Source organism: Lynx rufus, unplaced genomic scaffold (assembly GCF_022079265.1).
Source record: "Lynx rufus isolate CCGP_SWC_20201006 ecotype Redwood Valley unplaced genomic scaffold, mLynRuf1.p SCAF_12, whole genome shotgun sequence".
NCBI lineage: Eukaryota > Metazoa > Chordata > Mammalia > Carnivora > Felidae > Lynx > Lynx rufus.
The window spans coordinates 57,628,153-57,645,331 of NW_025814826.1; the positions used below are offsets into that span (position 1 = coordinate 57,628,153).

At 43.9% G+C, this 17,179-nt stretch overlaps 1 protein-coding gene across 1 annotated transcript in view; it reads right to left on the minus strand.

The window, feature by feature from the left end:
- ASAP1 (ArfGAP with SH3 domain, ankyrin repeat and PH domain 1) overlaps positions 1-17,179 on the minus strand; it is a 313,489-nt gene that overhangs the window by 115,874 nt on the left and 180,436 nt on the right. Inside the window, exon 4 of the mRNA XM_047074194.1 lies at positions 9,617-9,762. Within this exon, the coding sequence (XP_046930150.1) occupies positions 9,617-9,762 (146 nt within the window). The remainder of the gene's footprint in view (positions 1-9,616; positions 9,763-17,179) is intronic.

The window sequence follows — 17,179 nt, forward strand, 5'->3', positions numbered from 1 at the left end:
TTACCCACATGGATAGCTCTCACGATAGTAACTGCCAGGGAAGCCCGTCAGGACATGGGGGGATGTCTGGCAGATGAAATGCTAAAACCTTCCAATTACGGATGACTCTTCTGCAAAGAAGGTTGTTAAGTTGTATTCTATAATCCAGGGTACCCAGGGGCTACCAATGGACTGTTGAGCAAACTCACGCCCTCTACGTTTTTCAGTATTTCAAAGAACCTGAGAAATAATTGATTAGCTATAAATCCAGGTCCAACCTGTATATTTCTTAGCTATTCTCAGTTGAGGGGGAAGAAAAGAAAAAAAATTGAACACTAAACAAATCCTTAACTCGACCACATACCCTGTAGTTAGAGATTGCACACGGGAAATGCTATGTAGCTGGAGAAATCTTTCTTGTGCTTCAATAGCTCTGAAGCAATAACGGTCCTCTAACTGTTAAAAGAGAGACTGAGGATCTTTCGCAAGTTACAGAACTGTCCAGAGGCTCAGGGAAGAGAAGGCATGGACAGTCCTGGCTGGACCAGAATCCTTCTGGGTACCTCCTTTAAAAAGAGGATTTACATATATTTCCTAACACTGTTGCCGCACTGGGGGGGTTGGGGTACGGTTCAAATAGTTTACCTTACCCACTGAGAATCTATTTCAACCCACCAGTTACTCCTTTCCCGTCCCATTTGGTGGCTTGGTGATTAAATGGATGCAATTTACTGTTGACTCCTTAACTTCTTCTTCTTCTTCTTTTTTAATCTTTATTTATTTTTGAGAGACAGAGTGTGAGCAGGGGAGGAACAGAGAGAGAGGCAGACACAGAATCCAAACAGGTCCCGGGCTCCAAGCTGTCAGCACAGAACCTGACGAGGGGCTCGAACTCATGAACCAGGAGATCATGACTTGAGCCGAAATCAGACGCTTAACCGACTGAGCCACCAGGAACGGTGGCCTGCTGCTGGCCAGAGAGCAGATCTGGCACCATTTAGCAAGCAATGCTTTTACGTCTTTCTTTCCAATGACTTAAAAAAAAAAAAAAAAAAAAAAGAAAAAGCAAAAGAAAAAATTGAACATAATTTAGGTTCTATGTATTTAATCAGATGAATAACAAAAAATATTTAGAAAAAGCTAAAACTCTAAAAGATCATCCTGCTTTCCTTTCTTCCTTTTTTTTTTAAACAAGGAAGCTGCATTGTAAAGAAAGCCTTTATCTACTCTATGTACATTAACTACTAAATGACATTAAAAGGAGAAGGAACGGAAGGTATAAAGGCATGGAAGCAAGAAATAGTTTATAATCCAGAAACAACAAGTGATTTGTTATGTCTGGAGCTGGCTTTGGTTACAAAAGCATCTTTAACAGGAAGAAGGATGAATTCAGAGAGATTGGTTAAGTCATCTAAAGAAATATTTCTAATATATTTTTTTAAATGCTACTCTCTACTAAGCATATGCTTATGGACCAGATTATATGACAAGTACTTCGCATAAAAGCCCAGGCACTTGTAATCTGGCCTCACACATCTTAACAAACATCAACAAAATACATCCTGTCCACATCGCACTGGCTTCTCTCCACTAAGAGGCAGCATTCCCTAGGCGTATTCACACACGACAAAGACTCCCTGCTGAGGGGAAAGAGCTCATCACTTCATGTTTTGGGAACAGTGACCACAAAAAGCACTCTGACTAGAGGGAGCAACTGAAGACACGGACAAAGACTGGTTTAGAAAACCTGTAAAAAAAAAAGGGGGGGGTGGGGGCAAAGAAAGTGGGAGTACAGATCTGAGGGCATGGCAGAGAAGAGAGGGTTTGAGTTTTGCTCTGCACATTGGTTTCACATTGAAATTTTCATGTAACGGTAGCTGTATCATTCAAGGTTTTTCCCCACTTTGTTTCCCTGACTAGAATTCGATGATTTATACTTTAACTTTCCATTTTGGAAAAAATCACAGACTCAGCACTAAGTTGCAAAAACAGTACAGAGAGGGCCCCTGTACCCTCAACGAGCTTCCCCCAAAGTTAACAACTTACACAGACCTTACAAAGTTAACAGCTTACACAGGACATTATCAAAACCTGGGAAGCAACACTGGGATAAGACTATCAACCAGTCTACAGATGCCTGGTGGGGGAAAATTGAGAATCCAAAGAGAAGATTGTGGTTTCTCTTTTATATTCTCCTTTCCCAGAGATAACCGTCACTGATACCTGGGCTTCTGCATACAGTCATTTTTTTAGTATGCCTGTGTATGGCTCTGTGACATTTTACCACAGGAACAAGTCAGCACAACCACACCACCACCCAGCCAGAGAACTGTTCCATCAACACAAAGGGACTCCCTCAGGCTACCCCTTTACGGTCATGCCCTTGACCCCTTCTCTAACCCCTGGTAACCACGGATCTGTCCTCCCTCTCGGATCGGTCCACCCCCTCGGTAGTTTTGGGTGACCTGGACTTTAATCAGAAAAAATATACAAATGGCAATGTTATCTTGATGGATGTCACCCTTTTATGGAACTTGTTTTCATTTTAAGGTGTCAAAAGCACACAGGAAGCAAAAGAAAAACGACCTTCTGGAACGTACTTGGGGAGTCCCACCGGACAGTAAGTCCCGGGTCCTCCTCCTGCCGTAGCACCTGGGCTGCCATCAGGCAGATGTCCTGGCACTGGGGCGGGACAAGACTCCACGGGAACAAAGGCTGAACTGTCAAGGATGATGGGTTCTTTGGGAATGTACACCCTCTCAAGCTTCTGAATCTGTCATCCGTCCCAATGAGGGAGAGTGCAAATGCTCTAACGCCAACATTAAGAGAAATCTAGTGAAATACAAGTTGCTTAGAACATATGATTTCATCTATTTGGAGGAGAAGAGGTGCAGGAAAGAGGACTAGGAAGATAAACCCCAAGTATCAATGACAGTTATCTCTGGGAAGGGAGACTATAAAAAAGAAACAGCAATTTTCTCTTTGGATTCTCAATTTTCCCCACTAGGCATGTGTTCTTTTTATAGTAAGAAAAGATACATAAATAAAGTCTCCTGCAGTGGCTATTAATGCCTCAGCGGTTTTAATATTAATGTAGCTTATTAATACGGTAATAGCCCACTGTGTGTGATTCCAGGACTCGGCAGCTTGCAAAGTTTCTCACCTGTGTGGTGTGATAATCCTCATACAAGAACAGGGCAGGTGGGGCGCCTCGGGTGGCTCAGTCAAGCTTCCGACTCTCAATTTCGGTTCAGGTCACGATCTCATGGTTTGTGAGATCGAGCCCTGCATCAGGCTCCGTGCTGACAGTGTGGAGCCTGCTTGGGATTCTCTCCTTCCCTCTTTCTCTGCAACCGCCCCCCCTCCCCGCCACATGTGGCTGTTCTCAAAAATAAATAAACACTCAAAAAAAAAAAAAAGAAAGAAAGAAAGAAAAAAAAGAACAGGGCAGGTAAGGAAGGTAACTCTTCCTCATTCTCCCAGTGAGGACATTCACATTTGTAACTTAGGCAGTGTTAATCTATTCAGGGCCAGGGCCAGAATCACAGCAAAGCCTTTGATTTCTTATGCCAGGGGTCCCCAAGGCATGGTACAGACCCCTAGAAGTCCCAAAGGTCAATAGTACTTTCATAATAGCACTAACAGATTTTACCTGACTTTCCCACTGTTTAGACATTAGCACTGACAGCACGAAAGTAATGGAGGTGAAACCAATGGTGTCCTGATGTGAATCATGGCACTGCTGAACACCAACCGAGGCCACTGTATTGTTTATGGTCATGCTCTTGCAGTAAAAAAAAAAAAGAAAAAAAAAAGGCTATTTTCATTTAAGAATGCCCATGATGAGGGGTGGCTGGGTGGCTTAGTTGGTTAAGCATCCAACTTTGGCTTGGGTCATGATCTCACAGCTCAAGAGCTCAAGCCCCAAGTCATGCTCCGTGCTGACAGCTCAGAGCCTGGAGTCTGCTTTGGATTCTTTGTCTCCCTTTCTCTCTGCCCCTCCCCTGCTCATGCTCTGTCTGTCTGTCTCTCTCTCAAAAAAATAAACATTAAAAAAATAAAAAAATAAAGAATGCCCATGATGAAACAGCAAAAATTACTAATTTGATTATGTATCAGCCCTTGAGTACATCTTTCTTACATTCTGTTTGATATAATAGGAAGTACACACAAACTACCTTCAAGGCATACCAGAGCATGACAGTTACCTTGAGAAAAAGCACTTATGCAGTATTTTGAGTTGCTAGCTGAACTAGCTAGTTTTGTCTGTTACCTTTTTAAGGGGACACCATTTTTCCCCTTGAAAGAATGGCTGACAGGGGCGCCTGGGTGGCGCAGTCGGTTAAGCGTCCGACTTCAGCCAGGTCACGATCTCGCGGTCCGTGAGTTCGAGCCCCGCGTCGGGCTCTGGGCTGATGGCTCAGAGCCTGGAGCCTGTTTCCAATTCTGTGTCTCCCTCTCTCTCTGCCCCTCGCCCGTTCATGCTCTGTCTCTCTCTGTCCCAAAAATAAATAAACGTTGAAAAAAAAAATTAAAAAAAAAAAAAAAGAAAGAAAGAATGGCTGACAAACTGTGGTACTGAGACATGGGTATTTGGCAAACATTTTCTCAGAAATGAATAAAGTGAGCCTGTCACACGCAGTTTCAGATTCACAGACATTGTTATTAACTTTTAAGAAACAAACCCTTGTCAAGTTTTAACACAGTATCAAAGAAGAATACTGATGATCACCTGAATTCGTAAAGTATTCCTTTCTCTTCGCAATGTACAGGCCTGTGTGAGGCTATATTTTTTTTGTCTATTTCACCCAAATGGCATACTGCAACAAAATGAATTAATAGACTTCAAAACTTCTCTTTTGAATTCTAATACAGTAAGTATGGATAGAAATGGTCCACATTAGCAAGAACTCTTCAGTGTCCTTGATCATTTTTTTTTTTTTAACATTTATTTATTTTTGAGACAGAGACAGAGCATGAACAGGGGAGGGGCACAGAGAGAGGGAGACACAGAATCTGAAACAGGCTCCAGGCTCTGAGCTGTCAGCACAGAGCCCGACGCGGGGCTCGAACTCACGGACCGTGAGATCGTGACCTGAGCCGAAGTCAGACGCCCAACCGACCAAGCCACCCAGGCGCCCCTCCTTGATCATTTTTAAGACTGGGGTCCTAAGACCACAAGTTTGTGAACTACTGGCTAACACTCTTTTTCTAGTATATTATAACTCACTGGTGGGGGAAACGAAAGGGAAAATGCGGATAGAAAGAATTTTGCAAGCTAAACAGACACAAACACGGGTTGATGGCTATTCATACAGGTTCTAGTCAAGCCAGGTGGGCTACCTGTATCCACAACCCATACAGAAAGGCAATGCCATCACTCTGTCGCTGCTGGGGGCACATCGCTGAAACAGTGCATGTCAGGGAACCTGGGGTCGAGCCCCAACTCCACTATTTCCAGGCATATTATTTTTTTGGAGATATGATGCATTTATCTGTAAAATGGGATGGGACTCTCTATACCTGCCTTTACCCTGGGGAGTTGCCATAGAGATCAAATGAGAAGATGTAAATAATAATAAAAGCTTGTATTTGTTAAGTAAATTCCGCATGTCAGGTAGTGTGCTTGGTGATCTGATTCCATGATCTCAATGAAGTCCCATCACTACCACACAACAGATACCAGCAATGCTATGTACAGGTCAGGACACTAGCCCTACAAGTTCAACCATTTGCCTATGGCTGTAAACCTGCTAAGCGGGGAGCTGGGCTGGCAGGTCCAATGGAGACCCTACATCCCCCCCACCCTTCACAGCCTCTCTCGGCCTGTTGTGAGGTGAAACAGCTTTTTTACAAAAAACATCGCCTGGTATGTGGAGGCGAAGGGCAGGAAGAAATGCAAGTTGCTTTTTTTTTTTTTTTTTTAAATTATTTTTAAAGTTTATTCACTTATTTTGAAAGAGAGAGAGAGTGTAGGTGGGGTAGGGACAGGGAGAGAGGGGAGAGGGAGCATCCCAAGCGGGCTCTGCACCGTCAGCATGAAGCCTAACGTGGGGCTTGAACTCGCGAACCGTGAGATCATGACCTGAGCCAAAACCGAGAGTCAGATGCTTAACCTACTGAGCCACCCAGGCGCCCAGGAAACGTGAGTTACTTTAAACCTGACTTGGTGCGTCGACTCTGGCACGAGCTCACAGGGTAAAGAGCCACAGTGACAACTCTCTTTGGGGTCCTCAGGTGGCGGTCAGTTAGGAGTCAGAAGCTAGACAACAGAAACCAGCCCCAGCCCTGTCTGATGTTAGCGCCAGCATCCCTGCGGCTCTTGGGGTTTTCACATAACTTCCCACCTGGCCATCCCACCTTCCACAGTCACTGAAAGCTGGGAGATGAAGACAAACCAACAGAGAAGAGACAGTTATCATCACTTAGCGGGTCACATTTCTCAGGACCAACCAACTCTTCAGAACCCCCTCAACGCAATACACTCCCAATACCGATTACTTACAGGCAACACGATGAGAGTTTTTCTCTAACTAGAGTTAGTCGAAAGCAGAAAGCTACACCTGACCCCCAAATCTACCGTTTCCTTTTCCTCTATGTGAAAGTAAGTAATGTTTTAATGAAAACTATTAAAATGCCCATTGTAAGTACTACCTTTATTAGAAAATGACATTTTTCCATATGTACCACAGACCTTGGAACACAAGAGACATTTGGCATTTACTGGTTGCACTGAGGATACAATTTAGAAAAGTCTAAAAATATCAAAGTACCTTCTTTTATCTTACTCTCTGAATTCCAACTGTATCCATTCTTGCTTAAGTTTCCAGACTCCACTAGCTTAAGAAAATAGGCTTTTCAAGAGCCTCCTGAGAAATACTGGTTCCCAGGGGGTGTTCTAGAGCTCTAACAAGCTCCAGGATGCTCCCCAAACTCTTATGTGGGGGCTGGAGGGCTGCAAGCTGGCCAGAAGCCCCTCCCTCCTGGGGCGTGGCTTCCTCTGAGCCCTCTCTCTGCTCCAAGGCTTGGCCGCATCAGCCTGTCTGGTTCGCTCTATCCTTTCCTGGCAGAACATAAAAAGGGAAGCAGCAAGCTGCTGAAACTGTTGTCAGGTTGTATAAACTCCTGGGACTGGCTTTTCATTCAGTCAGAATAGCGTTCCCTTAGTAACCAACTATAGTACAAACAGATTCTTTTACCTGCTTCCTCATCAGGCATGCCACCACTAACTTCAAAGAGAAAATGTCAGTTTTTATTTTTTTTAATTACGCGAACTGGGTCTTCTAGCAATTTCTATCAGATATTTCTTAGACTTTTACCCCTTAAGGGAGAGTAGCCAGGGAGGAAGAAGGCCTGCAGCTTGGAGTTTGTGTAGGGAGCCAGCAAGATCAGCATTACTCAGGGAAACACAATCACCAAGGTAGGGTGATAGAGGCAGTGTAACAGAGTAGGGTGATAGAGACAATGGACTCACAGACAGAATGTTTGGGTACACGTCTGCTTATTAACAGTGTCCCTGAACAGGTTAAATACTGATGTGCCTCAACTCCCTCATCTGGATTGAAGGTATAACAACCATAGGATTGTTGTAAGATGTAAAATAAGAAACCTACACACTGGGGCACCTGGGTGGCTCAGTCACTGAGTCATCCGACTCCTGATATCGGTTTAGGTCATGATCTCACGGTTCGTGGGTTCAAGTCCCGCGTCGGACACTGCTGACAGCTCGGAGCCTGCTCGGGATTCTCTCTGCCTCCTTCTCTCTCTGCCCCCCACCCTCTCTCTCTCTCACAAATATACAAACATAAAAAAAAAAAGAAAAGAAATCTACACATGATGCACATTACCAGGTTCAACAAGGCGTTCAATAAATATCAGTGGTTTCTGTATGGTGGCAAGTCAGCGCAGTATTAGGTAAACAAATACAGACAACGAATGTTCCATGAGTTCCACGAGTGACCACTGCGTTGTGGGGCCGGCACACGCTGGGGAAGGAACCCACAGTGGAGGAAAGTGGAGGAATGGACTGGTCCAGGAAATGTGCAAGGGATGAGTCTCGACTGAAGCCAAATACATTTGGTGTCCCGGAAACTAAAGGTTATTAGCAAGACACCCCTGTGAAAATACCCACCTCGGGGGAAAACAGAACTTCCTCCCTGAGCAAGTCTGTTACCAGTAATTACTCACGTGCATAGTCAGAGTGCTTCTTCACTTCCCTTCTTCCCACCACATGGCCTTTGAGCAAGGCCATCAGCAGAAAGACAGGCAGCACCCAGAGGAAGGAGAAATGAGGGCCATCTTCCGAATAAAAGCGATTTAAATAATCTAAGATTTACAGAGATATCACGGATTTGTCAAATAAACCCCAAAGTATAAGAACATGTTGGTCCTAAGTTCCTGAAGTTTTTGGAAATAAGACCTGTTTCTATTCTCCATCTTCATTTTCTTTAAGATTAGCTGTCACTGTAGGAGACTAACTCAATGGCATAAACCACAAATTAGAATTAAGCTGTTAGGAAGACAGACACACACATGTATTCATCTAGTAGGAGAGGAAAAAAAAGGAGACTCTGATTGGTCAAATATTCAGGTTAAAACACTATAGAATGGCAGTTTTCATTTTTCGAAGAGTATGTATTCGTCTGTAAACTAGCTGTTTGTATTGAACAGATCTGTGACAAGATTCTCCCATAAGGTCACAGAAGCCTATCGATAGAAGACAACTAACCCAGGGCCAAGACATCTTGAGTTCTTAAAGGAGGCCAGGGTGCAATACTGAGAGACTGGGGGAGAGGAAGAGTCTGCCCGTCTTCAGGAAAGAGCCAAGGAAAGTATGGCATCGTTTTCCTTTGGGACTGTCCAACCTCCCTGTGCCTCTATCTCCCGGGACTCTGGAGAAGAGAGACTTGATTTAATGTACAAGGAGGGCTGGGTGGTGATGCCACACAGAAAGAGCCTTCTCAGTGTGAACAGGGTGTGAGGGCGGGTATCCGGACAGCAGTATCGCCAAAGAGACCGCCCCAGTCCCAACTCTGTTTGCCTCCTGGAGCCAGACACCCCTCACGTCCCAGGTTTTTAGGGATTCCTTTTGTCATCAACTTCTGTAACCCTGGATTCCCCTGAATCCCAAAATCTTTTTCTTGGTGGGGGGTTAAAATGACGTGAGGAACTGGGGAGGTTAATTATTTGTAAGTCAGGGACCAAAATGCATGCTTGTCTTCATACAAGTGAGGTATAACACTTGCAACGTGGATTTCCAGTGTATGTTTGACACAGAAATCATCAACACTCTTTCAACTAATAAAAAAACAAAAGTCGCTAAAAATTATCTCAAACAAAACCCAAACCAAGGCAATGGTAGAATGGGGAAGAGAATTCAGGTTAACTAGCTTCTCTGACTCCGTAAATCTTCCCTGCTAGAAGCTGGATCTAGGAGTTCTACAATGGTATTTTCTTTACACGTGACTCCACACCGGAGACTTTTAAAAAGCTTTTCATTTTTAATTTTTTTAATTTTAATTTTGTTTAACCCCCAGGATGGGGGGCTGGGGAGAAGATTATTAAATTGTTCTCTTCGTGATCTTATTGTACTTTGGTCTGGCTGAAATTTTTAGAAGTCACTTATGCAATGGCTTACCAGATTTTTCAGCAGTGTGGACAGTTCCTTTGTAAGAGTAGAAAACTTGACGAAAGCAGTGCCAAGGTCTGGGTTGTCTCGACTTAAAAAATTACTTCCGAACTTGTCAAGAACTTGTGCATAGTTTTCTTCATTTTGTACGTGATCTAAAAAAGAAGAAGGCAGGAGTCTGAGCTATTATTTGCCACAATGACGAGTTACTTTGAACACTGATTGATCATTAGAAACTCTTAAAAGGAAGGCAAAGAGACACGGCATCAATTATTCACTGAATGTGTCCAGAGGTGGTCAGCGGGGAGCTAGATGCCTTCGCTCACTCTAGTAAACGGGGTTTCCTCCTTGTTCTTTCACAGCGTTCAGTTCACCTACATCCCAGCTAGCCCATGGACTCCCCACAGGGGGCGGGGAGGGTCAGATTATCATCCCATTTCAAAGCACATCGTATTTCCATTAAGAAACTATGATTAGCAGGAACAAGGAGAAAAGTCTCCTTTGAAAATCAATCTTGGAATGCAGAAGAAACATCCACGGGTTCTAACAGGTTTCCTTCTCTGCAACTCATCTTAATTTCCTTTAATTCTGTCTAAGCCTCAGATCTGAGGAACAGCATTCTTAAAATGATTTTTTTTTGCACACGATCTCTTGGTGTGGAGTCGTGAAGGCATGGATCAGATGGATCAACGTTTGAGGTTTGGTTTCACCACCTATAAGCTAGCTATCTTATCAGTTTTGTAACTTTTATGACCATTATCCTAGTTGGAGAATTACAAGGCGTTGAGATACTTGTGAATACATTTCCTCACTCTGAGCTTTGCTTTCCTGATCTGTAACATGACACTAACCCTATCTTACATGAATGTGGTGCTGAAGAGGTGATACGAACTGTACAAAGAGTGAGTGTACCATAAATAATAACCACTCCCACTCTCTCTACTGGGCTTCCAGGATAATATCACACTCTCTTCACCGTTCTTCTGTGTCTTGGCTGCTCCTTCCTCTCCAACATCTTTGCTGGATCTTCATCCCCCTGACCTCATAGTGTTGGAGAGCCCTGGGCTTTTCTTCTCTCTCTCTATGCTCACTCTCTTGGGATCTCATCTAGTTTATAGCTTTGAATAACTTCTATTCTATCCCAAATTGATACCCCAGCCCAGACCCTAGCCCTGAAATATAGACTTCTATATCAACTGCCTATTCAATATCTCCACCTGGATGTCTGATAACTATGTTCAATCTCAACATGCTAACAGCAAACCCTTAATGTTCTGCCCCCGACCTTCTTTTTCTACAGACCCTTATATCTCAGTTAATGACAAATACATTCTTGTAGTTGTTCAGGTTGAAACCCATACTAGTCATGCTTGATTTTTCTTTTTCTCATACCCCAGATACAACCCACTGGCAAACCCTATTGTCTTTACCTTGAAAATGTAACCAAAATCTGACAACTCACTACCCCCATGGCTATCAATCTTATCTGACATCATCTCTTGCCTTGATCACTGCAGAACCTCCCTAGGAAAGTCTCTTTACTGCAGCTCTTTCTTGTTCACCTACAGTCCCCTATCAATACAGCATCCAGTGTGGTTCTGTAAAATTGTGCATCACATCCTGCGATGCTTACAGCAGACATAAGCACTTACCGCAGATATCCAGACTCCCTACCCCTGCAGGCTCTGGAAGGCAGTCCTGCACGTCTCTACACCCTTGAAGGAAGCAAGCACGGAACATGACACATGCTGACCAAGGAAGCGTGAGTGGAGGCGAGGTGCCCCACTTCCACGTGCACACGTTTCAGATGCCTCTACTCAGGTCCCTGCTTCTCTCTTCCTTTGTGGTAGAGGACAGGGAGGCACAGATTTGTACGGAGCCCCATAAGAGACGCATGACAATTTACTGAATGAATAAATGAACGGTGAGTATCTGACAAAATCATGTCTAGCAAAATCATACCTCTAAAGGCTTAATTAAATACCTCCTTATAGAGCCTTCCCTTAGTTGGCAATATCCTCCCTTGCCAGTAACTCTCTGTGCCTCTTTTGCAGTATTTTCCACCATATCACATCATATTTGTGTAAGTACAGATCTTTCCTTGCCATACGACTGTGAGAGGCAGGGATTACTTCTAGCTCATCTCTACATCCCCACCCAACAAATACCACCGTGGCTGTCATTTTTCGGTGAGCTGAGCTTAAGAAGCTAGGGCTCAGTAAATATCCATTGACTTGGATTTGTTGATTTTCTTTTCAGGAATTTAAGAAGCATTCCCTTCTTAAAATCTCCTGGATCTTTCAATAATGGAGATAAAAATCCAAAGCATCTCACTCTCAAATACACTCTCAATAACTGTGCGGGAGCACTGGGCACTCATGAAACCAAACAGAGGTCTGAACTGGGGAATGTCCCAAGAAGGAAGTCTCAATACACAAAAGGAAACAAGTGTCACAGCAGTCCAGTGAAATGAAATGAGGCCCCAGCAGCCTTCCAATCATCACATCAAAAATTCATGATGCCTACAGTGGATGTCAGCATTTTAGGCCGAGATATTAAAAAAGATAAAACGCAGCTCTGGTTATTGCCCAAGTAATGGAGGGAAGTGGCTCAGGAAAACACAAAAGAAAGGCCACATCAGCTCGACAGACAGGATGCACATGTTTGATCTCCTCATAAACTGGAGTTACCCCTGATTCCTTCTGTCTAAAGCTAAAGAGCCTACCTCACCCCTGAGAATCCCACCAGACCTCTTCTGCTTTTGGAGGCCAGCAAAAACAAGAAACAAACAACAAACAAAAATTCAGCAGCCTGTTCATTTCAACTGCTTTCAAAGAAAGTGTTTCTGGTAAAACAGAAGTATATAGGATTTTTGTTTGCTTGGAATTATGAAATATTTCAAATGACATATGTCACAACCTTCAGATGAAGAGAATACTCATGGACCCGCCAGCCAATTTAAGAAATAAAGTATTCCAGAACGTTTCCTCTCTCCCCCAATCCCAATCTCTTCCCTCCCTCCCCAGACACAGCCACTCTCTTGAGTTTGGAACTGCATGCAGAGCTTAGAAAGAATTAGGAGAAGCTCTTAGTCTCTCAGAGATGATGGACTCATCAAACAACAAGACAGACTTGGCTAAGGCAGATGGGGCTCAGGAAGGGAGCACTGGCATTTGTTGAGAACCTTCTCTTACCAAAATGCTTTTTACAAGACCATATTTAACCCTCACCAGAACCCTGTAAGGGAAGAAGGAGGCTTTATCGGGAAGATGGAACATCAAAAATGACGTGAGAGAGGCAAAAGGTGAGACTCGATGAATAAGTCCAGGCTAGGGCATGGGTCCTGTGTGCTTCGTTAATTCCACTAATGAACCACCATATAGTCAATACCTATATTTATGTGCATAAGTATATGTATGGTAATCCTACATCTGTATATATGTGTGAAATTTCCTACTGTAGATACATTTTAAAAATCACAGTCTATGGGGTGCCTGGGTGGTTCAGTCGATTAGCATCTGACTCTTGATTTCAGCTCAGGTCATGATCTCATAGTTCGTGGGTTTGAGCCCTGTGTCGGGCTCTGCACTGACAGCACAGAGCCTGCTTGGGAGTCTCTCTCTCCTTCTCTCTTTGACCCTCCCCCACTCTCAAAATACATAAACATTAAAAAAAAATCACAACTTATTAAGGTATATCTGGGGGTAATACTAATTATCTTGTGGGTAGAAATAATGGCAATTAACTGTTAGGTGCTTAAAACAGTACCTGGCATGTAGCCAGTATAAGAATATATATCTCACACACACACACACACACACACACACAAAAGAATATATATCTCACACGCTTTTTTTTTCCCCAAATCTGTGACAACTCACTAGCAATATTATATAAACACATGCATCCTTTTGTACAAAACTAAGGGTTTACCAAGCAGGTTTTCAGCAGAGGGAGAGGGTAGAGAGACAGGGGGTTCTGGTGGAGGAGAGAACAACGGCAGAGGCAGAGGGCAGGTTCTATTACGGAGTATAGCAAGCAGAGAAACAAATGGTAAATTCAGGGGTGTAGGGAAGAAGAGAGAAATACAGGGCTTTGGGGGGGGGGGGAGAGGGACTGTCACAGACACAGGTGTGACTGAATGGGAGGGCTGATGAGACAGAAAATGGCCTGACCAGGACCTTTCAGAAAGCAGGGTAAACTACGTTAAATGCCAGCAGACTTTCGGGAAGCTGGTAAAGTGAGTGCTGGGGAAAGGAAGTGAGGATGGAGACCAAATAAAAGAAAAGAACAAGGAAAGAGAGAAATTCAATCCAGCCGTTATGGAGAGATTCATGCTTTTCAAACATCTACAGGGGATTTCTGGTATTCATGGTATTGTCGCAGAATGTAAGATAATTCTAAGAGCCAGGTGACTCCCTTCAGTTCTGAAAAAAGAAGAAAATAAAATAATTTTACCAGCTGAACCAGAGAGGGCCACTTAGTCAAGATTTCAACTGCTGGCATTTCTTTGGGGAGATGACTAACATATACAGATCACTTAATATGTTCCATGCAGCTCGAAAGGGCCTTTACATACATTCTGACATGTAAGCCCCACAGTAGTACCTAAGTAGTGATTTACTATTCTAGTAATAACACAGATAACAGTAGTGTGTATTTAGCATATGCCTGTCACCGCAGTAAGCACTTCATGCACATTATCAACGTATTAACAAGACTGGAAGAGAAGTATCGTTATCATCCTCACTTTTGAGATGCAAAAACGTGCCCAAGGTCATACAGCTGATAAACAAGGGAATTTAATCTTAGGCTTTTTTGATCTCAGAGCGGAGACTCTCCCCCATATCCTCAAGTGAGACATATCTACGATCAAATTCCAGGTCTGTCACCAACCCTGTGTGGTGTTCTGGTCGAGTAACTCACCTTCCTAAGTCTCATCTTCTCAGCTCTAAAATGGGGGTAATAATGGTATTTGCCGCACAGCGGTATTATGGAGAGTGAGTTACTGCATGCCAAGTGCATGGTACATGATAAGGTCGATAAATGTTTATGGCGAGGACAGCAATGATGGATGACGGCACCAGGCTGCTCCTCGGAGTCCAGTGCAGTGGCGTCCATCTTTCGTCCTCTGGCCAGGGGGACAGAGGCTCCAACTATACTCTGAAGTCCGTGACAGCTCTCAGAGTATATGTTCCTGGGGCTGGCAGTTACAAGTGCCTTGAGAATACATTAAAATTCAATAGTCTCTTTTTTTTTAAATATTTTTAAATGTTTGTTTATTTTTGAAAGAGAGAGAGAGAGAGAGAGGGCTGAAGAGGGGCAGAGAGAGACGGAGACACAGAATCGGAAGCAGGCTCCAGGCTCTGAGCTGTCGGCACAGAGCCTAATAGGTTCAAACTCATAAACCATGAGATCATGACCTGAGAGCTGAAGTCGGACGCTTAGCCGACTGAGCCACCCAGGCGCCCCCAAATTCAATATTCCTTTGAAATGTCATGTACATTTCTCCAGTGAGGCCATCCTCAAAATTTTCAGAACCACAGCAATTATTAAACAGGCCTTTCTCTAAGGGATGTTTGCCTTACCAAACTGGGAAACTCACAAAACTTCCCAACTGGCCTGTCAACCCAACCTTTGATGCTCTGTCACTGTTAACTATAGCTGCAGCTTATAAGCACCGTGTGGCAAGATCCAGAACGGTGAATATCCTAAAACTTCTTCAAGGCAGTGTTTTATAGATAAGACAGTGAAACTCACTGGGGAATCCACATTGGAACCTAGCCTCATCCAATTCCAAACCCACCCTTTTCCACTGACAAACTCAGGAAAGACAGTCAAGGCTGCCATGATGCATGCTACAAATATCTATTTGGAATCTAATACATGAAAGGTTTAATGATAAACACCAAGAAAAACAGGGTAAGACAGACCTCCCGTCCTGTAATAATGACAAAGATGCAATAAATGTAACAATGACTGATTATAATCGTTAATAATTATTAATTACAATTATAATTAATTGTGGTTAAACTTTTGATCACTTAATGGGCCAGGAGCTGTGCTTTTGTCCTGCATTACTTCACTCGATGCTCACAATGACATGCTCTTATTATCCCCATTTTCCAGGCGCAGAGACTGGTTCAGAGTTAAACAGGTTGCCCAAGGTCACCTGGCTGCATGGTGATGACAGGCACGGGCTGCAGAGCCTGTGTTCTCACCCACTGTGCTTGGCTAAGTGCTGGAACTCCAGACGTCTGCTATTTTTGAGCCAGATGTCAAGTGACTGACTGAGGGATCTGAAAATCTAGGTCCTTAGCTCCAGGCTCTACCAGGTGACCCTGGTCAGGTGACTAAGGCTCTCAGGGGCCTTTATTTCACCTATAAAACAGGTCTGATAGGGGCGCCTGGGGGGCTCAGTAGGTTCAGCATCTAACTCTTGATTTTGGCTCAGGTCACGATCTCACGATTTGTGGGTTCAAGCCCTGCGTTGTACTCTAAACCATGTCAGCACAGAGCCTGCTTGGAAGTCTCTCTCCCTCTTTCTCTGTTCCTACCCTGCGTGCTCTTTTCTCTTTCTCAAAATAAATAAGTAAACTTTAAAACAGGTCTGATAATACCTATACCCAGCATACTCCTCGAGGTTGAATGCTAAGAGGTAAAGATGTCATAATTAATGTGAAAGCTCTTTGGGGAAAACTGCAGCCAACAGCAGTGAACATTGTAAAACCACGAAGGATTATTTCTATTTAATGAGTAAAGGCCTTGAAAGCATTCATAACAGATCCATCCTCAAAAGCTCCCCCAACCTTGACCAAGCACAGCCTAATGTTTACCAAGGCATCATCTGACGGAGGGACAGAGGCATAAGTGGTTTGTGTCTCCCTGGGGTTTGTGTCTCCCTGGGTTTGAATCTCCCTCTGTCCAGGCTGGCCCATCCGTGACCTTGGAAAAGGTACTTTTCTGGGTCTCAGCTTTCATACGTGAAATGTGACAGATGTAGAATCTATAAAGTACATGGCAAGCCTCTAAAAATATCTTTACTTTTATTGCTTTCATTCACCCTTAGACCGAAGGCTGAAGCTCTGATATTAATGGAGAATTGGGTACAATCTAAATATCGTGGTATTTTTTGGAGGGTCCACGATACACAAGACAACTGTGGACCAAACCCTAGGTCTTCCATTTATCAGCTGTGGATCTAAGACAATCCATATAATCATCTTAGACTGTGCTTCCTTAACCACAGTAATACCTCGATGGGATCATGATGCAGACAGGACGGGAAACGCCTCCAGTGCGTCTCCTCCGGGGTCTGGCCTACGGTGGGTCTTTAAGATATGGGAGAAACCATCCCTGGCTCCAGACTGAGTCTCCCTTCCTTAACTTCCCACACTCTCCTTCTTGAGAGCCTCGCTTCTCTTCCTGTGTCTCTATGGAAGTTATCTTCTTTGCCACGAGTCCAGTGCCACTGTGTTTATCATCTCATCTTCGAGAGCTCAGAGGTATCTGGAGCACAGCTCGGAGGCAGGCATCATTCCACTGCAGCCACACAGCCCAGCCGAAGTTCCC